Source organism: Trichosurus vulpecula, chromosome 1, assembly GCF_011100635.1.
Source record: "Trichosurus vulpecula isolate mTriVul1 chromosome 1, mTriVul1.pri, whole genome shotgun sequence".
Taxonomy (NCBI): domain Eukaryota; kingdom Metazoa; phylum Chordata; class Mammalia; order Diprotodontia; family Phalangeridae; genus Trichosurus; species Trichosurus vulpecula.
Window position 1 is genome coordinate 320,129,686 of NC_050573.1, and position 26,318 is coordinate 320,156,003.

Genomic DNA, 26,318 nt, shown 5'->3' on the forward strand with positions numbered 1-26,318 from the left:
AACTCAGTTCTCTATATATTTTAGAAATGAGGCCTTTATCAGAGATACTAGTTGTAAAAATTCTTTACCAGTTTTCTGCTGCCCTCCTAAACTTGGTTGCATTGGCTTTGTGCAAAAACTTTTCAATTTAATGTAATCAAAATTATCTATTTTACATTTTATAAAGTTCTCTATCTCTTGTTTGGTCATAAATTCATCCATTCTCCATAAATCTGACAGATAAATTATTCCTGGCTCCCCTTATTTGTTTATAGTATCAGCCTTCATATGTAGATTGTGTACTCATTTCTACTTTATTTGGTATACAGTGTCAGACGTTGGTCTATGCCCAGTTTCTGCCATAGTATTTTCCAGTTTTCCCAGCAGTTTTTGTCAAAGAGTGAGTTCTTATCCCAGAAGGTGGGGTCTTTGGGTTTATCAAACAGCAGATTGCCATAATCATTAACTACTGTGCCTTTTGTACCTAACATATTCCACTGAACTACCCCCCAGGGATTTTTTTTTTAAAAATTATTTGTACTTATAATTTAATCATAGTAATATTTACATTTTAATAGAAAACTTGAATATAAAATACTAGAATCCCAGGAATTATAACAGCTGCTGGGAGAACTATTTTCTGGCTAGGAGATCACATTAGTCTCTCAGTTTATGCCACATGTAGAATCATTCAGAACTATAAAATCACAAAATTTGAGAATTAGAAGAGTGGTTCAGTAGAAGCTTCTGTTGTTACAGAGGGTGAATTTGAAGGTTATGTTACTTGTCCAGAGTTACACAAGCAACACTTGGATGATCTATAGTTCAAATCCAAGTACTGATGGCAAATCCAGAAAATCCATACATATTCCAATGTATCATGATGCTTTTCTCATCCAATCTATGATAATAATTTAGAATGTCCTGTTATTAGTGGGATTTTGGGATTCTGATTTAATAAGAATACAATCCAGGAGGGTCTGATCGGCTCTCCTAGAAGTCAGAGGAGTTCAAGTAGGTGGTGAAGAAAAGGAATATATTAAAGATAAGAGTAGGAGTTCTCTACCACAGAAGGTAAGGAACTAACCCCACGAAGCAGCAAAACATTCATCACACATACTTTTGGAAATTCATCTGCCACTTACAACATGTAAAAAGGATTTGAGATTATCATTACAATTAGCAGCTGTTGTCAGCTCTGCCTCACTTCATTAGCAATCAAGTTTCCCTCAGGTTACAGACTTGATTATATCCTCACAGGTTCAGAGAACAGATGCTTCCTACCTCCCACCCCTTATGATCTCACTGCATTTTAAAGTTCAGCTATTTTTAGGAGCACCCCTTGCCATTGATGTCAGTTCAAGAGCTCATAACCAAACAAAACTTGGTGCCCAAGTATTTCATTATGACTCACAGAAGACTAGAAGTTATCACAGAGAAGCAGCAAACAGAAAGCAAGCTGCTTTTTTTCCCGATGATGATGCAAAGATAAAGAACGTGAGGAAACTAATTTCTGATGAAGGAGTTAGAATTCTGCAGGCAAAATCCAAGTATAACAAACTGTACTAGATCTCCAGATTGCAGTTTTGGATGGAATTTTGTTCCAAAGATTATGGAGCTAAAAATAACATTCCCATTCTGAAGAAACTAATAATAACATCTAGCATTTCTATAACAACTAAAATGTACCAGGCATTAGTTCAAATATTATATCATTTGAGTTTGTTCAACAACCCTTGGAGGTAGTGCTATCATTATCCCTATTTTATAGTTAAGGAACCTGACATTAAGTGATTTTCTTAAGGTCACACATCTAACAAGTATACGAAGTAGGATTTAAACTCCGATCTTCCTAGCTCTGGTGCCAGCAGTCTATCTACTATACCACCAGGTGCCTATAGAGCTAAAAGCAAAACAAAGCTGATGCACAGTCCCCTTAGTAGCATCAAGACCACTGAGTCTAGTGTCAAAAGACTTGGGTTTAAAACTTATCTCCATCACTTGTAAATTGTGAGAATGTGAGAAATGTAAATCCTTTAACTTTAGTGAACCTCAGTTTCCTCACTGGTAAAGTAGGATGCATGGTTCAATGGCAAGAGTATTGGGCATGAAATCTGGGAGATTAGGCTTGAAATACTGCTTCAGAAGCCTATTTGTTGTTTGGCTTTGGCACATTTCTTAAGTTCTCTTATTCTCAGCTTACCCATATGTAAAATAGGAATAACATGTGCACAAACTCCATGGGGTTGATGGGAGTATCAAATGACCTTAAAGAATTACAGAAAGAGTATAAAAAGATCATTTACCAGCATCACTGGAATTTTTATGAGCCAAATGAGAATTCAATGTCTGATCCCATGAACGCTTTTAATCTCACTGAACAAGCTCACCTACAACATAGAAATAATAGGACTTCAACTAGTAACTTGATAATTAATTAATTTTTAATTTCTTTGTTTTGTAGTTGTTTAAAGATAAAATATACTTATTGTGTAATTGTGTTTGTAATACTTAAAGTTACATAAATATGAGTTATCATTATGGATTTTGATAATTTTGCAAGTTACTTGAACTCATTTATGTGAGGACTCTCTCATACAGGCATACAGTACATACAGGCTTCCCCATTCACTCAAGCTTCCTGCATTTTTGTAATTCTTACTCATGTTAGCCCATACATTCTCTAAGAAAGTTTGAGCCAAAGTGTTAGGGGAACTAGGGGAAGCATTTTCTAGAAAACTATCAATTTATGAATAAACAAGTTAAAGTAAAAACTCGACACGTACATACAAATCTCTCTCTGTCTCTGTCTCTCTCTGTCTCTGTCTCTCTCTCTCTGTCTCTCTGTCTCTCTCTCTCCTCTGTTTCTCTCTGTCTTATACACACACACAGAATTACATTTCCTTTCAGCTCTTAGATTTTTCCTTCACTGATTTCTTTTGGTGGGCATTTTCTTGGATGAGGTTTTGAGGATGTTTGATATTTTTGCTTAGGGGTGGAGTAAGAGTGGATCAAAGAGGATGTGAAGGTAGGGAGGTTAAAAAACTTCACAATTCTAATCAATATTCTTCCCTGCTCCTCCCTCCCTGTTCTCTGAAGAGAGTCTGTGGGTTTCTCCAAAGAGAATGGTTAGTTTGCCAGCATCTGAGTGCTATTAAAAGAGGGCATTTGTTGAGATATAGAATGTACACAATGGATATTGATCATTTGCTAAAATGAATTTTATGCAAAAAAAGGCCAGGGAATATCACCCTCTATTTCTATAAGAAATAAGATACTGGCTTCTAAAATTTGTAAATCCTTCCCAATAATTGAGTTTCTGTTAATACATATTTATTAAACACTTAGTATGTACCAGAGGCACTTAGGGGAGGCACAATGGATAGAGTACCAGCCCTGGAGTCAGGAGCATCTGAGTTCAATTCCAGTCTCAGACACTTACTGGCTGTGTGACCCTGGGGAAGTCACTTAAACCTGTTTTCCTCAGTTTCCTCATATGTAAAATGAGATGGAGTATGAAATGTTAAACCACTCTTTTATCTTTGACAAAAAACCCCAAATGGGGTCATAGAGAGTTGGACATGACTGAAATGGCTGAGCAACAAAACAGAACAAAAAATGTGCCAGTCATTGTGCTAAGTGCTGGGATTACAAAAAAGAAGCGAAAAGCAGGCTCTACACTCAAAAAGCTTATATTCTAATGTGGGAGAAAATAAGCAAACATGTATGTATGTATGTATAATATGTATGTACATACATGCACATGTGTACTGTATATAAACACATATGTATGTGTATGCTATCTATAGAATAAATAGGAAATTATTTAAAATGTGAAAACACTAGAAATGAGGTTTTGTGAAGGTCTCTTGTAGAAGATAGAATTTTAGTTAGGACTTAAAGGAGGCCAGGAAACCCAGGATGGAGAGATGAGAAAGTAAAACATTCCTGGCATGGAGAATAACTAATAACAATGCCCAGAGCCAAGGGTATCTTATTCATGGAACAGCAGAGAAAGGTCAGTGTCACTGGATCAAAAAGTACTAAGTGGAGAGTAAGTGTAAGAAGTCTGGGAATGGGAAGGGTTTTTTTTTTCTTTTTGGGGGGGAGGGAAGTAGATTATAAAAGGCTTTGAATACCAGAGTATTTTATATTTGATATTGGAGACAATCAAGAGCCACCAAAGTTTATTGAGTAGGCGTGTGCTTCAGGAAAATCACTTTGCATCTAAAAAATTTACTGGAGTAGGGAAAGACTGGAGGTACACAGACCAATTAGCAGGCTCTTGCCACAATCCATGCGTGAGGTGAGGACGGCCTGCACCAGGATGGTAACTGTATCAGAAGAGAAGAGGATTCATTGAAACTTTCAAAGGTGAACTTGACAGGTCTTAGAAACAAATCATATATGGGGGGTGAGAGATAGTGGGGAGCTAAGGAAGGCCGTTAGTAGGTAATGAGCCTGAGGGACCAGAGGAATAATGTTGCCCTCAACAATATCAAAGAAGGTAGAAGGGAGGGACAGTAAAGGGAGAAAGATACTGAGTTCATTTTTAGAAACTGAGTTTGAGATGTCTATTTGACATCCAGTTCCAAATGTCTTAAGAACAACTGGAGATGAGTGATTGGATGTCAGCAGAGAGGTTCAGGCAGAATAGGTAAAATTGAGAATCATCAGCTTAGAAATGGTATTTAAATTCACTGGAGCTAATGAAATCACCATATGAGTAGTATAGAAGTAGAGGAGAGAAGTGTCTATGAAAGAGTTTTGTGGGACAACTATGGTTAGAGGACATGACCTGGATGAAGATCCAACAAAAGAGACTGAGAAGGAACGGTCTGAAATATAGGAAGAGAAGCAGAAGGGAGTGGTCTTCAGAACGAAAAAAAGAAAGAGAAAATTGTATCAAGAAGAGTGTGATCAGCAGTATCAAAGGCTGTAGAGAAGTCAATAAGAAAGAACATTGAGAAAAGGCCATTGGACAGCTCAGGGAACACCTCTTGTTTCAGTTTCTCAATGGAGAATCCAGTGAGCAAAATGTTATGACCATAGAAGATGGAATTTACAACATCACTACCAACTGAACAAAATCATCATAGGGCTCTCTTTTGTGAATGAGATCTTTGTTTTTAAAGATAACCCAAGGATTAGACCAATGAATAAATTTTATCCCTCAGCAGGACTCCAGAAAGATCTAGGCATCAAATCACATAATGTACAAAATGGAAGAGAACTTAGTGATCATCAAATCCTACATTCTCCCTATGGAAAAGCCAAGGGGAAGAGAGTGACTTTACCCAGGTTACATGGTCAGTTATTTGGGAGCCATGATGAGACCCCAGGTCTATCTTCTGAATCACACTCCAGTGACCACACCGTTCTGCCAGGTTGCCTAGTAAAATCAAAAAATGTCCGTATCACTCTCTTTAAACAAAATCTGCTCAAGTCTTAGGGCAGGAAGTAGTAGAAGCAGGGAGAGGTGGTCTTTATATTTTCTTGTTATCCTGTAATCTTTCCAGTGAAAACAATCAAACTATAATATACAGCAATTCACATACTGGTGGTTCTAATCCTTACTCCAAATTTCGGATTTGATATTTTGAAACTGTTCTGTAGAGCCATGTGTTCTAGAAGCTTTCTAAGATTCTGTGCAGATATGTGGCAAGATGGGTTAAACTTGTGATTTTTGGTAGAAATTACCTTTTTCCCCTTCAATGTTTAACTGTTTAGCTTTGCATGAGGAAAATGTTTCTTAGTCTTATTCCTTTGTTGTTGTTGTTTTCTGCACCGAAATTATATTTTCATCTTTGGTTTTTTGTATTATATTTGTCCCCTCTTACAAACAAGGGCCAGTGCAGAAAAAACAGCACAATATTGTCCTCTATAGGCAGAAATTTACTTGGGCATTTTTGTGCCAATGAAAGGGCATCGTCAGTCCCTATCCCTATCCCTTTTTAGTAAAATGATTCTGTTAAAGAACAATAAAAGAAACAGATCTCTACTTACTACTCTAAAACACATTGTAGTATTTCTTAACAATTCAATCCCTTTTGCCATTTGTTCTGTGTGTGTATTCGCAAAATCACTTTAACTATTTGGACCAACAATACGTCTTTGCACTGTCCTTTAGTCAATATGTAATTTGGTTCCTTAGAGGCTGTGGCATTCCAAGATTCACAAACAGGTAGTACTGTCATAAGAACATCCAAGGTAAGAGGGGTAGCATGGTGAAATGAACAGAGTGCTAGATTTGGAGACAAGAAGCTCTAAGCACAAATCTTTCTTAGGGGATCTGAAGTAGCTCAGTGGCACAGTGGATGGAATTCTGGACCTGGAGTCAGGAAGACCCAAATTCAAATTTGGCCTCAAAAACTTACTAGCTATATGATACTGGGGGAAGTCATTAAACCTCTTCCTGCCTCAGTTTCCTCATTTGTTAAATGGGATAATAATAGTAGCTACCTACCAGGATTGTTATGAGGATCAAATGATATAAAAATTTGTAAAGAGTTTTGCAAACCTTAAATCTCTACATAACCGGTAGCTATTATTATGGGCAGCTTTCTCTCAACCTTATTTGCCTCATCTGTAAAATAGGAATAGTATTATCTAGAGTATCTATAGCACTTAACTCATAGGATTATTCTGAAGATAAAATGGAATGTTTTTAGAAACCTGAAAGAGTTCTAAAAATGTCATTTATTATTGTCATTATTATTAGAGATGATTTTTTTTTTACCAAGAACCTTAGGATAACTAAAAGTACTACCTAATTCTCCAAATGAAAGCTATCCAGGATTCTCTCTTTTCAATCCTTGTCCCAATTACTTCATCCTTTGATATGCCTTTCCAAGGTACTGGTGGGCTTTCATTTCAACTGCATGGCATAATGGAAAAGGTATTCCTTGTCCTTGTACTTTCTACATAAAATTTTAGACATATCTCTTTTAAAATATCATTAATCTCATTAAGGAAGGCCTCAAGATATGGGGGCAAAGAGGTTATTGCAATTAACACATTATCTAAAAACACCAACATAGAATATTCTATAGTAGAGCACTTTTGTTACCATCTACTGAAAATCCCTCTTATATTTAGTTAGAATTGATGTATAACATATTGCATTGATACCTTTATGTCAACTGATGATAATATTAATAAGAAAGGCAACTGGAATAGTTATGCGGCATGACATGAATTAACATACAGAGAGCCTGGAGGTTCCACTGATTTCCATATAGTACAAAAAGATCTACAAGAAAGACATCAGGAGGTTGGATGGATTTTTTTGTGATGAATCTTTGGAAAAATAAGGGCAACAGTAGAATTGGATAAGGGGATGCAAATATGTTGTAGTTCAAGCCAATAAAGCAGTGACCAAATTGGTAAGACCACAGTTCCATTGAAGTATATTTACTCATCATGTAATATAATAATAATAGCATTTACATAATGCATTTAGTTGTGTGTGTGTGTGTGTGTGTATGTAAACTCATTTGATCATCCAATCAATTTAAAAGCATTTATTAAGGACTTAATATTTTTTTGGTCTCTGTGCTGTTTTAGGGACACAAAGAATGGTCAAAATGGTCTTTGCCCTCCAGGAGCTCACATTATAATGGGAAAGACTATATGTATAAATACCTACTTATATATAAAATATGTAGATAGTAGATGGGAGGTTTTCTCAGAGGTGAATGCACTAGGAATTGGGAGGCCAGGAAGGGCCTACAGAAGGTGGAATTTGAGTTGAGTTTTGAGCTAAGTTATCGAAATGAATAGAAGAAGAGGAGGGAGAGCATTTCAGACATAAGGATACCAGTACAAAGGCATAGAGATAGGAGGCAGAAGGTTATGTGTAAGGGACAAGTAATCCAGTTTAGCTGAAAGTAGAATGAGTAGAGAGGAGTAAATTGTAAAACATGCTTAACATGGGTCATTGACTATAAAGCAAAATACATGTTTTTACACATACACACACACATAAATGAAATATATTGCTATCCCTATCCCTATACTGTATGCATATTCTAACTTAAGAAGAATGATAAATACATACATGTATTTATGCATATACAACTAATTGCATATATTTATGTACATATATCCAGATATACAGAAATATATCTAGATGTAGAAGAGATTTAGATATCTAGAGATAGACTAGATATGATTTCATTAGTGTACCAGATACACATACATGCATATGTATGTATACCTATATCTCTATATTCATGAAACTATTTATCAATGAAGTCAAGATAAAAATCCAGTTTCCTTAACTTCCCTGCCTATTGATTATTCTACTATTCTCTCTTTCATATCGCCATTGCAAAATTCCTAAATGTTGCTTAATTACAGCATTTGTTCCTAAGGATGTATTTAATAGTGTGTTCCTCAATACCAGTGTGATCATGAGGTTCTCTTACACCTTGTTAAGAATTTAAGTGACTTGTACAAGGTAACACAGTAAATATCTAAAATAAGATTTATCCCTAAGTCCTTTGACTCCAGAGTCATTACTATTTATGTCTATGTTGTAAACTATTAAGTATTAGCATTACATTCATCATGTCAATGTGTAGAAGAGAAGTGAAAGCGCCAAATGGGATGCATTATATATCCTTATATTCAGTATGAAAGGGAATTGCTCTTAATCTAAGCAGTATCTTGAAACTAAGATGCTTGTATTACTGTAAGTCTACTATTGTCAATAGAATAAAGAGATTTCACTATGCCTAGTTATGTACGTATCTATTAAAATATAATTTAAATTTGTTGTGTTTGGGGTAATTATGAATGTTCTTTACAAACAATGTTAATTTCACTGGTCAGCAAAAAACACACACAAAATTATAATTGTACAAAAAGTCAGTTTAATTCATATGAATAAGTTTTGTTGTTGTTCAGCTGTTTCAGTTGTGTCTGACTATCTGTGACCCCATTTGGAGTTTTCTTGGCAAAGATAGTGGAGTGGTTTTCCACTTCCTTCTCCAGTTCATTTTACAGATGAGGAAACTGAGGCAAACAGGGTTAAGTGACGTGCCCAGGGTCACATAGCTAGTAAAGTTTCTGAAGCCAGATTTGAACTCAGGGCTTCCTGACTCCAGGGCCAACCATCTACACCACTTACCTGCCCCATGAATAGGAATAATATACAAATAAAAATGTCAGTTCTATCATTCCTCACCATGCATAACTCCTCATCCATTTTTCTCTTAACTAATATGAATATAAACTCTTCTCTCTGTGTTCTTTTCCCCTAAATTTGGTCTAGTAAAAGGAGGAGGAATAGTAGTAGTAGTAGTAGTAGTAGTAGTAGTAGTAGTAGTAGTTGTAGTAGCAGTAGTAGTAGTAGTAGTAGTAGTTGTTGTAGTAGTAGTAGTAGTAGTAGTAATAGTAGTAGTAGTTGTTGTTGTAGTTGTAGTAGTAGTAGTAGTTGTAGTAGCAGTAGTAGTAGTAGTAGTTGTTGTTGTAGTTGTAGTAGTAGTAGTAGTAGTAGTAGTAGTAATATTATTTTAATACTACTTTCTATGTACCAGGCACCATGGTAAGAACATTACAAATATTACTTCATTTTATCCTCATAACTACCCTGGGAGATAGATGCTATTACCATCATAGTTTTATAATTGAGCAAACAGAGGTTAAGTGACTTATCCAAGTTTTCCCAGAGAGCAAGTAGTTGAGTTCATGTTTCAGCTCAGGTATTTACAACATATATTTCAAGCTTATTCATCACACATACTCACTTGAAAATTCATTTACAATCAAATGAAATAAAAAGCAAGAGCAAAATAAGGGGTTCGGGGGGAAGGGGAAAGGAGAGAACACTTCATTAGAATTAATGATATAAGGTACAAATCTATCTGTATTAACATTGAGGTATGTCATAGAAAGTGTGACTTAGAGAACAATGCCTTATAAGAAATACTTTAATGAGATTGTTTCCCTTTATCCCTTCTGTGGCATCATTCTTCTCTGCCATCAATTAATTGTCCCAGTAGGAATTTGTATTATAGCACTAAGCACTTGATCTCTTTTCTATATTCCATAAGTTTCTGAGCTGAACTACTCCAAGTTATAGAAGGGTTTTGGGTTTCCCAATTTGCTCCCCTTAATTTGTTCATAACAAGATTATGATTTACTACTACATTAAAAATTCTTTCCCCTCACTTCCTTTTGGGAATAGTCTTTGTTACCATTTTTTCAAGAATATCATGACCCTGGCAAAGTTGAATATATAATGTTTTCATTATGTGCTGAACTTATGGTTTATCTACTTAAAAGTGATATCAATTATCTGGAGTCCTAGTCTCTACTGAATGCCTCCCTGTTGTAAGGTCAATGGGGAGTAAGATCTTCCCCGCCCATCAATAGGCCTCATGTGGAGCCCATTGAGGGAAGCTTGCTTGCTTGTTGGAAGGCTTACACACTTTTTGTTAACTTCTAATTAGGCACCGAGTCAGGAGGGTTCTGGCACTGAGCCTATTAGCTGAAAGAGTATATATTTTGAGAGGTGAGCTTTTTGCTTTGGGGGCTCACTTACAACAAAGATCTTGTGATTCACTGGTCGAGACTGAGTAGCCATATGTTCAGCCATATGCTCCCTGATTGCTCAGAGGTAAAGGCTCTCTTGATTCAGTGGTGTATGTAACATATACATAGTAGTATTGTTTTGATTCAGGCAGTAGAGTCCTGTCTGTTGGTCTTTATTTCTCTTCTCTATATTTTTTTCTGTTTAATTAAAAAAGATCCTTGACCCCTTTTAAGTTGCTTTCCATAGTAAAACAGATAAAGGAACCTGCACTAGCAGCCATCCTGGGTATGCCAGTGTGGTTGCCATTACACCTATCCATGAAGATTGTACAATAAATAATATGGGATATTTTTAGTCAAATGTCACGCTGATGTGTAGAGGAACCTCATTATAGGCTATTTGATTTCCATGATGCTAGAGTAACAGTTGATCTCACATGAAAGAATGCCTCTGGCATCAATTGTTGCTTTATATAATGTCACAGCAAGGGTTTGAGGGAAATCTGGTTCTCCTACCAAACAGAACCAAACTCGTGTCCTTTATTAGTTAATTGGAAGACTAAGAGGAGGATCCTTCATTCTATAGGTAGATACATATGTGCATGTATACAGATGTTTATAGATGTATGCATGCATAGTTTTATACTTATATATGTAGACAGATAAATACAGAATGTTTGGTTTTAAAATTATATAGTCATTATTCAAAGGATATAAACCAGTGTTAAAGTTGAAGGCAATATCAGCTAGAACATATAGGAAAAATGGTAGGGTATAAATTGTAATTTTCAACTTCACTATAATGCTTGGCAGATATTATATCTTTATGTAAGTACCATAGATACAGTGTCAATAGGCCAGCAAGAAATATGCCAGAAAGTAATTGGATGCAGCCTTGTCTCTGAGGCAGCAAACAATTGTGGAAATTTCCTGGCATATGATAAGGACAAGGTGCATCCAGGCTAGCTGGTCCCCTTGGCTAATTCAATTCTTAGTTTAACATAAGAGCAATTCTACCAAGTTGCTTTATGCCCCACATCTATATCAGCCACAAAACATTGCTTTATGCTGTCACCAATAACAGACTCACCAAATGTTGACAAACAGAAATCAAAACACTGTGCATTTTGCACAACACTGGACAGCAAGGTAATAAAATACTTAAGCCTTCTGGGAACTGGGAGATTTCTACTTGTAGATGATTGGAAACTGATCAGACACACATAGATTACAAGGTAATATTTTCTATAGTGTGTTTCCTGACACATTCATTAAAGCTGAATGAATGCAGAATCAGAACTTTCTGGTGCTCCATAATACAACTTGCATAAGGAGTGACTGCAAAGATTTAAAGCAACAACAATAACAACAAGAAAAAAAAATAGGACATTGCGGAAAGAGACTTTTGCTTCTGCAGTAGTGATTGATGCTACTTTATTAATTACACATCACCTGGGGCAGCTAGGTGGTACAGTGAATAGAGCACTTGTATCTGAAGTCAGGAAATTCTGAGTTCAAATTCAGCCCCAGACTAGCTCACGACCTTGGGCAAGTCACTTAACCTTGTTTTCCTTAGTGTCCTCATCTGTTAAAAAATGAGTTGGAAGAGGAAATGGCAAGTCACTTCAGGATCTTTGCCAAGAAAACCCTAAATGGAGTTATGAAGAGTTGGACATAATTGAAACTACTGAATAACAACAACAACATAGATCACTTAGTTAGGGTTGCAATTCCAGTCAATAAAACAACCTGGGACAACTCCTCTGTAATCTAATAGGATCGGGACTTGAGTCCATTAGAAAGGTTTACAACATTTTTGATAATACTAAATTCAACAACAAATTATAGGGTACCTCCCACATTCTGCTAAAGCTAACCTAGAATAAGAGAAATCAATTGTAGCAGTACTTAAACCCGGAAGGTTCATGAAAGCAATCTTAAAAATAAAAAAAAGCAATCCAAAGGAAACATGGACATTGTGCAGAAGAGCAAAGCTGGGAAAGCCAAGTATGTAGATTCATTCCAAAATGTCAATAATAGTGTTAATATAGTCTCAAGAGTCACAATCCGTAACTCATCCAGAGGTATTTTGTAAAATTACCTGTTTCTTCAAGTAGTTGTAATACAGCTTAAAATTGTGAAACATATTGACATGTGTCTCTGTTTCCTGACAGATACTCAGTGGATCGACACACTGATATGGACAGAATATTCAATATCCACTCTGCAAATGGGTCAGTCTTCACGTTGAAACCCCTTGACAGAGAAGCATGTCCCTGGCACAACATTACCATTACCGCAACTGAAATTAGTAAGTTAAAGATTAATCTATTCAAAGCTATTGTTTTCACTAGCAAACATCCATATTTTACAAGAGTCAGCCTTATGAACTTGTATTTTTCTTTCTTATATTATACCATTTTAATATAGCTTTTCTTTTTATATCATATTCATTTATGAAAATATTTTTTCTGTTATTAATACTACATTGACTTTAGGAAGGAGTATGTTTTACTGATGGGTCATAATCAGGTAGATTTAGGAGAACTAATGCAAAAATACACAGACAGACAAACACAAACAAAAGGATAGAGGATAGAAACATACAGAAGCAGATTTAGGGGAAACATTCAGATAATTAAAGAGAAAGAGACAGAAAGAAAGAGAATTTAAGCCTTCTTTGGTGTCAAGATTACCTAGGTTCGAGTCCTGGATTGGATACATTCTATTGTTAAGGCAAAGTCTCGGAACACCAGACAATTATCTAAGAATGTAAGATAAAGACAAGTTTCCCTTTTGAATCAGTGGAGAGAGTTGTTTCTGCACAGAAAATTCCCTATACCAATGAAATAATACATCTGTGCTCAGTACCAGGGTAACACATATATGCATACATACCTCCATATATACATAACATTTTAGGTCTCTTCTTTGATCATGGGCTAGAGAAAACAACATAAATCAAATAATTTATCATTTTAAGATAATTGGTTAACAGGATTATTAACATTCTAATTTTTAATACCTTCTTTTTTATTTGTATTTTGTAAGTATACTGAAACATTCATAAGTGATTCAATGTGGAAAATGAAAAATCATAGAAGTGATTTGTTGCTAGGCTACAAATGGTGCAAGTGACATCATTGTTAATTTTGTAAATGAGACAAATAATGTTTGTTTGTTTGTTTTTCATTCCAGATAACCCAAAGCAAAGTAGTCACATTCCTGTCTTCATCAGAATTTTAGATATAAATGACCATTCACCGGAGTTTGCCAAATATTATGAAACATTTGTTTGTGAAAATGCAAAACCTGGGCAGGTAAATGCATTATGTATATATATATATATATATATATATATATATATATACACACACACACATATATATACACACACATATATATGTATATACATACATACACACATATATATATATATATAATTGTGTTTTCTCTCCCTCTCCTCTCCTCATCCTCCTTGCCCTTTCTCTCACTCTCTCTCCCCCTCTCTCTCTCTCTCTCTCTCACTCTGCGTGCGTGTCTCTCTCTCTGTTTCTCTCTGCTTCTCTGTCTCTCCCTTCCTCCCTCCCTTTCCTTCTTCTTTCTATATTTACTTAGGCAGATGAGCTTGAGAAGATTTCATTTTGATACTTTCCCTAAATTTCTTTTACACCTGTCAATATACAGCAATGTGAATAGCTTGTTCTCATTCCCTTCTGCCACCTGCCTATTTTACGTATGGGCTCAGAGCTTCCACTGACTTCACAGAAAACTCCTTGTTGATGATGTTGTTATAGATACCTAGGATACAAGCAGAGAAAAAATGTGATTTGCATTAATTTATTCAGCAAACATATAATGAAGATAATATAGATCCCAGACTATTTTGCATAGTCATTGTTATGCTGATGTTGAGTGGCACTCATCAAATTACTGGGATGAAATCCTTATTGAAGTCATCTGTAGTCTGAGAAGATGAACTTTACCTATGATAAAGAAAATGATGAATGATAATTCTTTTATTGATTGTTTTACCTGCTTCCTAGGAGCTCTGCCAGGAGAGCTTGCTTTGCCATTATTTTAATGGTCTTGGCTAGTATTGACCAGGCAAGGAATTTTCACTAGAAATACAATTTGAAGTAATAGTCACAAAATTTTCTGATTCAAAATTCATAAAATTGAAATGTAAAAAGCAAATAGATAATAAATAAAATTTTATGTTCTTGAGATACAGTATCTTAAAGTAGAGCTAAACACTTCATAAATATATTAAATGTATTAGAATTAAAATTATTCATAACCATAAAATAAAGGAAAATTTTGTTAAAAGATTTTTAAATGTTACCATGACTTACATTAATGATTCAGTGGTCCATATAAAACCATGCACACATTTACATGGGTATGCATACACTGTGAAACTCATCTACATGCTTCTATATCCTTGGTAGTCACTCTGGAGAAGAAGCATATTTTGATGTAAATGAAAGAATACACCCTTGTGATGCACATAATACTTTCACTCAAAGGAGGAGCTCTCTCAGTTTTAAACTTTCAAAAGGTTTTTTTTTTAATTTTCAGCTCCATTGAAAAGAACTTTGCAAAACTGATGAGAAAAGCAAATTGAGAAAGGGATTCTTTGAATTCAATTATAAATATAGTTCGGTATAAATTTCAGTTAAAGATTCATAAGCAAGCATTTCAGGATGATCACCATGACCGAATAATTGCAATTTTTTCAAAGCCATTAATGAGACCCATCTCAGATAAGGTGAGGAGACTTTGAGTTTCATAGAGAAAGGGATAGTTTCCAAAACAAGATGAGGGAGGATAAGTAGTATTGCACTCTGTCCTTGTCAGATCACTTTTTCATCATAGTGTTGCATTCTGCGAGCCGCATTTTAAGAAACATTAACTGGAAAGCAACTGAAGGACCGTTAAAATGAAGGACCTTAAGATTGTGGTTTTTGAAAAATGGTCAAAGAAACTATGGAAAATTGGACTAGATTGAAGAAGACTTGGGGGTGGAAGGTATAGAATCTTTAGGTATTTGAAAGTATGTTACATTGAAGAGAGAATAGATAATGTTCTGCTAAGCCCCACATAGTAGAATTGAGTAATAAGTGAAAGTTGTTAAAAGCTTGATAAATTTTGCAATTATTAAGCTTGATTTTAATTATATATAAGGGAAAACTTCTTAACAACTATAGTAAACTAAACTGAAAATGGCTATCTTGGGAGACAGTGGGTTCCTTATAACTGAAATCTTCAAATATAAGATTGTGATAGCAAGCAGGGTGGGACTTTTTGCCTTTGTTTTTTTTTTTGTTTTTTGTTTTTTTAGTAGTGCTTCTCCGCACTAAGGCAGTCAAGTACCATTGATGAATCTTGGCTTTCAAATGTAATGGCAAACAAAGTGGACTTTTGCTGTTTTTTGTTTGAGTGTTTCTCCGTAGTAACGTGATCGAGTGCCTTCGATTGAGTCTTGCCTTTGTTTTAATCAAGAGTCTTTGATTGAATGAAGGGTCTTTGATGACCTACTTAAGTCACAGGAAGTCCTAGGTCACATGAGTTTGAGTCGTATGGTTGTGACACCCTCTGACCCTGAAGAAGTGTATAGATACTCTGAGGTTAGCATTTTGTTTTGGAGGTTTCACTCACTAGAAGAGTGGTCGCGTGGTTTGACCAGAGGAGATTCTGGGTAGCCATTAAGAATGTGCCCCGCCCCAACCCCCGCCACAGCTTTGAAAACCCAGATGTTGGTGTTTCTCTCACTAATAACTATGTATTGTGATTTGGTCAGACCCAACAGAAGTCTGTCTGTTGGGTCCTATTATTCTCTCTACTCATAATTCCTGTTTGTGATTTTCTATTTGTGTTTTCTCTGAAGTTCAGGGTTCTGACTTTTTCCCGTGAACTAAGTGAATGATATATGTATGTTTAATTAAAGTAAGATTGTTAACCTTATAAAGTTGCTTTCCTTAGAAAATCAAATCAAAGAATCTGTGCTATTAGCCCTCCTGCATGCTGGTGCAGTTGGTCTTACACAGCTATAGTAGCAGCAAGTAGCATTGTTGTTACAAAGATAAGTGATGATTTTTCAGGTAGATTGTAGAGAAGATTCTTGTTCAGTTATTCGCTAGACTAGGTAGGATTTGAAGTGCCTTCCAACTCTGAGAATCTGCAATTGTATGATTTCTTAGGTAGATTTGCCTGCCATTAGATTTGCCAAATAAGAGATTTATAGGATAGAGAAGTTTTAGTTGAATGATGGGGTCAGAAACCAGATTGTAAACAGTTAAGAAAAGAGGAAAGGAAGTGGAAGCATCTATTGCAGATAACTTTCTCAGTCCACTTTCTATCTGCAGCTCTTCTTGGTTTAACCTCCATGGAACAAGGTGCCCCTGGCTGGGTATTCACTGCCCACCCATTCTACTTGTTCAAGGAGCTTAGCCACAAAAAGGAGGAGAGGTATAAGATGATAACTAGAAGAGATGGATTGATCAAGTAAGGGATTTTTAAGGATGGGGGAAACATGGAGATGTTTGTAGCCAATAGGGAAGCAGCCAGTAGATGTGGGGAGACTGAAGATAAGTGAAAAAGTGTAGGATATAAAAGTGGGATATCTACTGGAGAGGACAGGAGAGAATGGGATGACTGGTATAAATAGAGTGCTTTGCCTTGGCAAGGATAAAGGCCACATCTTCATGTGTGACAGGGGTAAAGATAAAGGCAGCAAAGGCATCTGGGAAATGGGAGGTGAAGAAGGGGTAAAAAGAGGAAGCTCTCTGTGAATGAATGACCTTATTTTTTTCATTGAAATATGAGGCAAGTTTCTCACATCAGAGGAGAGTAGGAATTATGAAAGGTTTGGAGAAAGATGAAAAGCTTTAGAAAACCTGTTCTGTCAAGTGGGATGGTGAGTCAATTAGAAATAAATGTAGGAAGTTTGTCTCATTTTAGTAAGATTACATAACATAAATTCATAGTGAATCTAGTCAGCACAGTTTCATATTTTTCTCCAGTTTCTCCTCTTTTTTACTTATCAAAGGTATTGAAGTAAATTTAGTGTAAAGAAGACAACAAATGCATTAAACTAATTTGCTATAATGTAAGGTGAATTAATTTACTCTAAAGTCTGTCAATCATGTTAGAAAGCCTGCTTAATCTTCCAAGGGTATTGTCAGTCAGTCAACTGATAAATATTTATTAAGAAACTACTGAATTCCAGGCACTGTACAAAGCTCTAGAGACACAAAAATGAAAATAAAAAAAAGTGAAAGACGTCCTTCACAAACTCAAAATCTAGTGGCGTAGACAATATGCAAACAGCTATGCATAGAAAAGGATAAATAAGGCATTATCAACAAAGAGAAGCCACTAGAATGAAGAGAGATTGGAAAAGGCTTCCTATAGAAGGTGGAACTTTAGTTGAAATTTGAAGGAAGCTAGGGAAATTAGGAGGAAAGATGAAGAGGCAGAACATTCCAGGCATGGGAGCTAGGCAGCTAAAATGTCTTGTATTTGGATATGGAGTCTTATGTGGGAAGAAGAGTACAAAGGCTAGGGCCACTGGATAAAAGAAAATGTATGGGGATATGTAAGATATAAGAAGATTGGAAAGGTAGAAAGGGGGAGGAAGACATTGTGAAGGACAATGAACACAAAAGGATTTGGATTTGACACTTTAAAAGAAGGTTCTTGTGAAGCCATATGTCATTGGACTGAATAACTAATAATGGATTTTTGTCCTTGTGACAAAGCAGTTGAAAAGAAAAAAAAATAGATACTGTGATGAAATACATTGTAATAGGGACATTCCAAGAGCTCATTTTACTGCCTACTCTTTCTACTAGGAATGACTTGCCCTATTCAAAGGCCACACTCCCTAGTGACTTTAAATGTTTTTGTTTTGTTTTGTTTTTCCCCTAACTTACACTCCTTACCATAGGTATGCATGGAGCATGGACTGAGTGAATACACATATGCCTAGCACATGCAGAAACAATGATTATTTCTTACCCTTAGTCCCATACTCTAGGCATACCCATGCTCTCTCTCAGTGATTGCCCTACTTAAAATGGCTTCATATGATATGGCACTTCTACTTGATACAGTTTCCCCTCTCTTTCTACTCGTCGTCACACCTAATTTCCTGCTTCACTCTTATCCCACCCAAATTCCAGATTAAGGAAAGCTTTATATGTAGAACACACTACTCAGAGAACCACTAGTAAGTCTAATGGTTTTAGACAGACTTTCAGAGCAAAGGAATTTTGAATGTGCACTATGTCAGTTTCATTTAATGTTCAGTAATTACTTCTTCATCATCAGAATTCAGGGCAGCTCAGTCAGGCAGAATTTATAGTGAGAAATGAATTACATAATCACACCCATTACCAAGTATGTTATTCATCTCAGTTATTTCACTTTATTTTTGAGTTCATCTAAAGTATTGAGATCTATTAAAAATCAAACTCTCTTGCTGATATGTCAGAGTGCTGCACTTCTAATTGAGATATAACTGGATCTCAGGATGTAGAGAGCACACTACCTGGCTAATTTTAAAACCTACTGATATTTAAAATTAAGCTCAAATATGTCGCTTAAAATCTCAGTCACCATGGAAAGCTAATGAATCATCTAGAACTCTACTTTGTTCTATATAGTTTCCAAGTTATCACTTTCCAAAATCAAGAATTTAGACACACCTGCAATCAGATATTGAATTAGCAGGAAATAATTTACCTAAATTATTCTGAGCTTTGTTTTCCTTATCTACAAAATGATAGTATTGTACTAATGGTTACCTCTGGGATCATCCTAACACCAAAACATTAAGAGTCTATGGAAATGAATATAAATCACCACACAGAAGTCAAAGTATAGCCCACTTAGTTTTGTACTATTAGTACTAGTACTGCTACTACTGCTTTTGCTGCTGCTATGGAATAATAATAATAATAATAACAATTGACATCTTACAGCTTAAAAGTTTGCAAAATACTTTACCTGCCTTCCCTTTTGGTGGCTATTAAAATCCCACTTTCTGCAAGAAGCCTTTCCTGATCCTGCTTAATGTTAGTGCCTTCCCTCCAATATTATCTTCAATTTCTCTTGTCTACATTTTGTCAGTACATAATTGTTTTCATGTTCTCTCCTATTAGCTAGTGGGTTTCTTGAGAGCAGAAACTTTTTATTTTATTTCTGTGGAACTACAGTATCTAGCACAGTGCTTAACATATAGTATGTGGTTAATTAGATGACTGTTGAGATAACCTCTTCAGGGTTTTTCAAAAGTCTTAGTATAGTTTTAAACTTAAAACTATACTGACTTCAAGAAAAGTGTGGCTTAAAGCTGCACTAAGAGTTTGGGGCACACCCTGTAAAATATCATTTTGTCCTGAAGCATTTCAAGTGATGGTTTACATATAAAATGATTATGTGTTTCAGTAATTTTTATAAAGAATTTAAACTGATTAAAAATATGAATGTCCTACTAAAATAATATACACATTGATGCATCTCTTGTTTGATTCTTCTATTTTATCTATCATGTCTTCCATTTCAAGTCAACAGCTACATTTGGCTCAGAGAGTTTCATGTTTCTTGATATTTTTTACCTATTGTCTAAAGCACGTTTTCCTCAGTGGTTTATGAAATGTGAAAAAATTAAGCATAAGGTTATAAAATGTTTTTTATTTATTGATTAAAAACAAAGACTGAGTTTCCTTACACATTCCACATCTAATAAAATACTGCCTTAGTTGCTAATGAAATGTTCACAGATGTCATGATTGGTAATGTCATTATGAATATCTATTAAGGAATATAGAAGCAGGAATGAAAAAGATAACTTTTCAAAGCATTAACTTTGTATTTCCACTGTACTGAACTTCCCAGGAACATATACTGAGAAATTAAACAAAATTATGACTCTTCTCGGAAGCTAGAACAAATGTGTACAGTAAATGAGAAATATTCAACTCATTTTTTGAATAACTGGGATGTTTTCACATACTCTAGTTGAGTGCCTTAAGACACTGGGGATTCATTATATGCTGGCATCATTTCAGAAAGTAGTAATTCTAAATGCCTGTCATATAAACAGTAGGTTTTTATATCAGCAATCAGTGATTATAATGTACTTGGCTAACATCTATATTATGAAAATATATTAAGATCAGAATAATATGAGCAATAAAACAGTAACAATATGGCAACACTTAAGATTTTGTTATTGTTTGTTTGTTTTGCTTTTTCTTTTGTTCAGGATGTGGAATACAAAGAACATGCAGGCCAGGACAGTGGATTTAGGAAAGGAGTTTATCTGAGGCTTCCCAATTCCCTTTGTATTAGAATCATAGATTTTTAGGATTTGAGGAGATCCTTAAGGCAATCCTATCTTACCTGAAGTATAAATCCCTTCTAAAATATGGTCAACTAACCTCAACTTGAATTTTTTTTTTTTCCTGTATTAAAGAACTCACTACTTTTTACGGCCTGTTCTTTCTACTGTGGACACCTCATAACTCACCAAGTTATTCCCATTTCATTTTTGAAAGGTTTCACCTCTTTATTTTTTAACTAGTTGTACCTATTGATTGTCATTTTCCAGTATTGATATGCATCCCAACAATTCTTAATTTCACCTTCCTTTAAAAGATACATTTGCCTCTTATGATAAAATTGCTAGTATATTTTATTTTCAATATCCCATGCTTTTAGATAACTGAATCCATAATATAAATGGTTTTTCCATAATTTTCTACTATGAATCTGATATTCTTCTTCCTACCCTTCTATAATCTACCTCTTGACCCTTATTATTGCATCTGATTTATAATTCATTTATTTCTCTCCTTTCACTTTCTCTTAATTGGAATAGCGAATATTTCAAGATGATACTTTTTTTTTCCTCTGCATTTATTAGAAATTTTCCAACCCTGGCCAAGACTACATAATTTTTGTAGATTGCAAAGCCAAGCTCATTCCCAGCTAACTTCTATTCCATCTCTTAAATGGAACTGCATTATACATTTTTTCACCTTAAATTCATAACTTCATTTGACAACAGAGATGAAAATACAACTTTTGCTGAATAATTCATTCAGTTTTCTGCCCAAAGCTTCGTGATCTTTCAAAAATCCAGATTGCTTTGTTACTATCACTAGTTCCCATGAACATTATGGAATGAGTAAGAGGTACCAGGTTTGACAATTCTAAGGAGTCTCTGTTAATCCCCAAATGATATCATGTATAGACAGCTCTGGTATTATTGGCATGTTTTGTCACTCTTATCACCAGGCTCCCTTTATAGGTAGCCTGTAGTCTATCTTCTTTCTGAGTACTATCTTAGTAGACCATGACACTATCTACTTCCTGGGGCCAGTTATTTATGGATATAGTTAGGGATATGGGTATTGATTTGTGTGTGTATGTGTATGCATGTGCTTATGTGTCTGCATATATGTATGTATATATATAGTCCCAAGTTCTATACCTACATGTAAATTATTACTCGAAGTTTGAAATCTTTATATCCATTTTTAGGAAACTCATTTAAAAGCCTTTTAAAAAATTATGCTATTAAAGAAACTATTAAATTGTTTAAAAATCCTATATATTATAAATTATATTTTTTTCTGATAGTTACATTTTTTAAAAAGGGTATCCAATTCAATAATGACTTAACCACATTGGAAATTTAAAGAAAAAAGAATCAAAAATCTATATTTTTAGGGCAAAATTTTCCAGAATACGAAGCATTTTAAATTTCCTTCTAATGACAATTTAATTGTTATTTTTCCAGTTGATTCAGACAATCAGTGTTATGGACAAAGATGACCCTCCTCGGGGACACAAATTCTTCTTTGAACCAGTACCAGAATTTCCTCTTAATCCAAACTTCACAATTGTAGATAATAAAGGTATACATAAGCCTTACTCATCAAATTCATTTGTTGTTTACCTCTCTGAGATATCAAATAGCTTATCATATTTTATTCTTGCTTTATTATAGATAACACAGCTGGCATACTGACTAGAAAGGATGGCTATAGCCGCCATAAAATGAATACTTATCTCCTACCAATTTTAATATTTGACAACGATTATCCAATCCAAAGTAGCACTGGAACACTAACTATCCGTGTGTGCGCCTGTGATAACCAAGGGAATATGCAGTCCTGCAATGCAGAGGCTTTGATCCTTTCAGCTGGTCTGAGTACAGGGGCTCTCATTGCTATTCTCCTATGCATCCTCATTCTGCTTAGTAAGTGACTCTGTAAATAAATGTTCTTTCAACTTGCAAAATATCTACCTCTCTTTTTATCAGCACTACATCTGGAAAACATTTGTAGGGGGAGAATAAACAATGCCATTTTAATTTTCATATTCTCTTAATAAGGCCTACATATTCACATTAATTGGCAACTTTTTAGTTATGTTGAAAAGGACAGACAGACGCTGCTGGTATTTGTAAATAATGCCAAATTAAGAATAAATTTGCTAAAAATATTAGGTGTCTAATAGGCAAATGCATGAAATCTTTTGTAGTGCTCATACTAATTACAAGAAACAATTATTGCAATATAAATTTGTTATAAAGGTATAATACCCCAATTAAAGAAATTAAAGATTGTATTTATTTTGAACTGTCACCATGACCACATCAAGGCTTATATTTTCTTTTTCCAAATAAGTGTGGGTTTCACAAAAACAAATGTTTTATTTGAATGTGTCCTAACAGGACAACCATTTGATTCAATTAAACAGTTGTTCCACTGTCAAACAATTCCAAAACATTCATTTCCTTAGCTGTTCAGCCAGAAATCCTTATGCTGAGGACAGTGAGGCCAGCCAAATTTATTTTCAAATGCTATTCCAAGCTGGCTGCTTTTCACCGAAAACCCTCATAAGCCACCTGGATGACTTCCCATTGGCCAGGAACTCTTGCAGGACTTCAGTGGATGCCTAAGGGAAATGGCTGAGAAATCATTTGTGTAGTGAAAATGATCCAAATATTTTCAAAAAAACATTTTCTTGAAGTAGGTGTAGGGGCAAATTATGCTAACAGCCAACACACAAATAAATGCAACCAACTGTCAGGATTCAACTATTCACATATGTTAAAAAAATATTTTTATGTCTCCAAGATGATTCAGTCATGATTAATGATGGCTGGCAACTCCTACTGAATTTATCTTATTTCATTTATCCATAAGGAACTATTATTTTGACCAGTTTATTTCCTATAATTATATATGGAAATACTTATATGTGGTCCATGTGTGTGTATATATGTATATGCATATACATATATACATACATGTGTGTATATATGCACATACATATATACACACACATGTATATCGATGTGTATACATTATATATCTGTGTGTGAGGAGATACATACACACACATATGTACACTGTATATTTCTCTGTATCAGTAAAACATGGTGATACGTAGGAATACTGCCAATTTCCAATAAATCCCTTGAATTTGGATAATCTCTCTTTATCAATTACAATCCACAACTTTTCTCTCTACAGAAAGGAGGTGTCCTGTTTCTCCCTTTTCTAACTATAAACAACTAGAAAAGTCCAAAGTACCTTCTTTTCACTTTCTCACCATTATCTCCAGCTTTCTTCCATTAAAATTAACCCCCATCCTAGAACCTAACTCATTTGCAAAGCACAAATTCTTCAGAAAAACATACTAACAGGTGTTTCTTAACCTACTTTTGTCTTTCCTTATGTGAGTAAAAATGGCTGCAGTGTTGTAATATGCACAACCATCTTTTGAAAGCTATAGTGCTAGGCAGTGACATCCCCCCCAAACACACACACTTTAAATAAAAAACAAGTAAGAGATCATTCCCAAATGATAGCCACCTTTGGGGTTAAGGTAGGAGATATGAATTTTGAAGGCATGAGGTAGACAATTATGAGCAGATTAAAAAAAAGTAGAAATCCAAAGAATATTTTGGAATTTCAGTGGGGGTAAAGTTATATTGAATTATATTTAGTTAAGAAAGTGGAATAAGACTCTGCTAGTTAAGTATAGAGTATATCTAAAATTTTGGTGTTACATGTAAAGACTTTGGAGTGCCATGTGTCATTGCACCATACCAATTAGTTGTGTTTCAAAAAATACCTATAAATGGTTTATCAAGTTCTGTCTGCTTTCTGAAGAGTAAAGAAAAAAATGCCCCCCACACATATGACATAATATCATAAGCTCTTTCTTTAAATCTGGGAATATCAGCAAACCCTAAGATAATAAGTAAATGCAAGGTGCAACATGACTTTCCCTAGCTCTTTCCTCAGTGGAGGAATGCTGTGTAATTTGTAGTCAGACTTAGACAAAACTCCTGGCCTGGACAGGAAAAGGACAAACATTATTAGGAGTTATAATTTCATAAAATATGGTGACTGAGTATAAACCAATGGAAATATGCAGTGTGAATTTGAATGATGTAACCACTTCACCCGGATTCATTATTTTCACTCTTTGAGGCTGAGCTATATTTTTCCTGAATCTCAACATTCTCTGATACCATAGAATAACTAGCTCCTTTTATCTGACAATTTTATCCAATTCAGATCCCCATAATATGCTTTACTTACAATCATTAAAATTTTATTTTCATCTCCTTTTTCAGTTCTAGTTGTGCTATTTACTGCACTCAAGAGACAGAGGAAAAAGGAACCCTTGATCATTTCAAAAGATGATGTTCGAGACAACATTGTAACCTACAATGATGAAGGGGGTGGGGAAGAAGACACCCAAGCTTTTGACATTGGGACACTACGGAATCCAGAAGCCAGAGAAGACAGTAAACTCCGAAGGGATGTAATGCCTGAAACTATTTTTCAGATAAGGAGGACTGCTCCATTGTGGGAAAACATTGATGTACAAGACTTTATTCACAAAAGATTAAAAGAGAATGATTCAGACCCAAGTGCTCCACCTTATGATTCCCTTGCAACATATGCTTATGAAGGGAATGATTCCATAGCAGATTCCCTCAGCTCTTTGGAATCTCTTACTGCAGATGGTAACCAGGATTATGATTATCTCAGTGACTGGGGACCTCGATTTAAAAAACTTGCGGATATGTATGGGGGAGATGACAGTGATCGAGACTGATAAAAGTTACCAGGGACTTACTGGGTCAGTATTAATGAAAGTAATGTCTTTATTGCTAAATTAAGTGGCCTGCATTCTCTTACCCAGGGGAAAATACAAACTCAAACATACTAACAAAATAACTGTGTAGTAAGGGTTTGCTTTAATCAATATGTTCATGTGAATGAATATGAATGGTATAGCTATAAGAAATATTCACACTCTCTGCCTAAAAATCTTGGAAGGAAGATGCACCACATCAGTAAAGAGAACTTTAAAAGGCTTTTTTGTGCCTTTGCAAAGAGAAGGAAACTAATTTTTTTTTCTTATCTTGCTTACAATCCCCTTTATTATATGGGACGTTGTGCACCTACTTTGTAAACTAATATAAAAAAACTAAATAATTATTACTGCCATATTTATTGAGTTGAAGAAGTCTGTGTTGATTCATTCATATTTTTATAAATGTATATTTATATTTTTGTATTTTTATGAAATAAACTAGTATTTATAAAAAAGTATGTGCTTTTTACTTCTTTTCCAAAGATATGTTTAGTTTCTCCTTATAACCATGAAATCGTAGAGTCTTTAGCGTGTGAGGAATCTTAGAGTTAACTATATCCAACCCCCAAACTGATCATCCAATACCTGCTGAAACACCTCCA

General features: G+C 35.0%; 1 protein-coding gene across 5 annotated transcripts in view; it reads left to right on the top strand.

The window, feature by feature from the left end:
* The window catches only part of CDH9 (cadherin 9), a 182,768-nt gene extending 157,094 nt beyond the window's left edge, over window positions 1-25,674 (top strand). For 2 of the 5 annotated variants that reach the window (XM_036764988.1, XM_036765007.1), the window contains 5 exons: window positions 12,693-12,829; window positions 13,717-13,838; window positions 22,331-22,448; window positions 22,541-22,792; window positions 25,187-25,674. In XM_036764988.1, coding sequence (XP_036620883.1) covers window positions 12,693-12,829; window positions 13,717-13,838; window positions 22,331-22,448; window positions 22,541-22,792; window positions 25,187-25,674 — 1,117 coding nt within the window. Of the gene's footprint in view, window positions 1-12,670; window positions 12,830-13,716; window positions 13,839-17,069; window positions 17,094-22,330; window positions 22,449-22,540; window positions 22,793-25,186 lie in introns of all 5 variants that reach the window. The other 3 variants (XM_036764997.1, XM_036765001.1, XM_036764993.1) reach the window with 3 other exon arrangements.
* The last annotated feature ends 644 nt before the right edge of the window (window positions 25,675-26,318 follow it).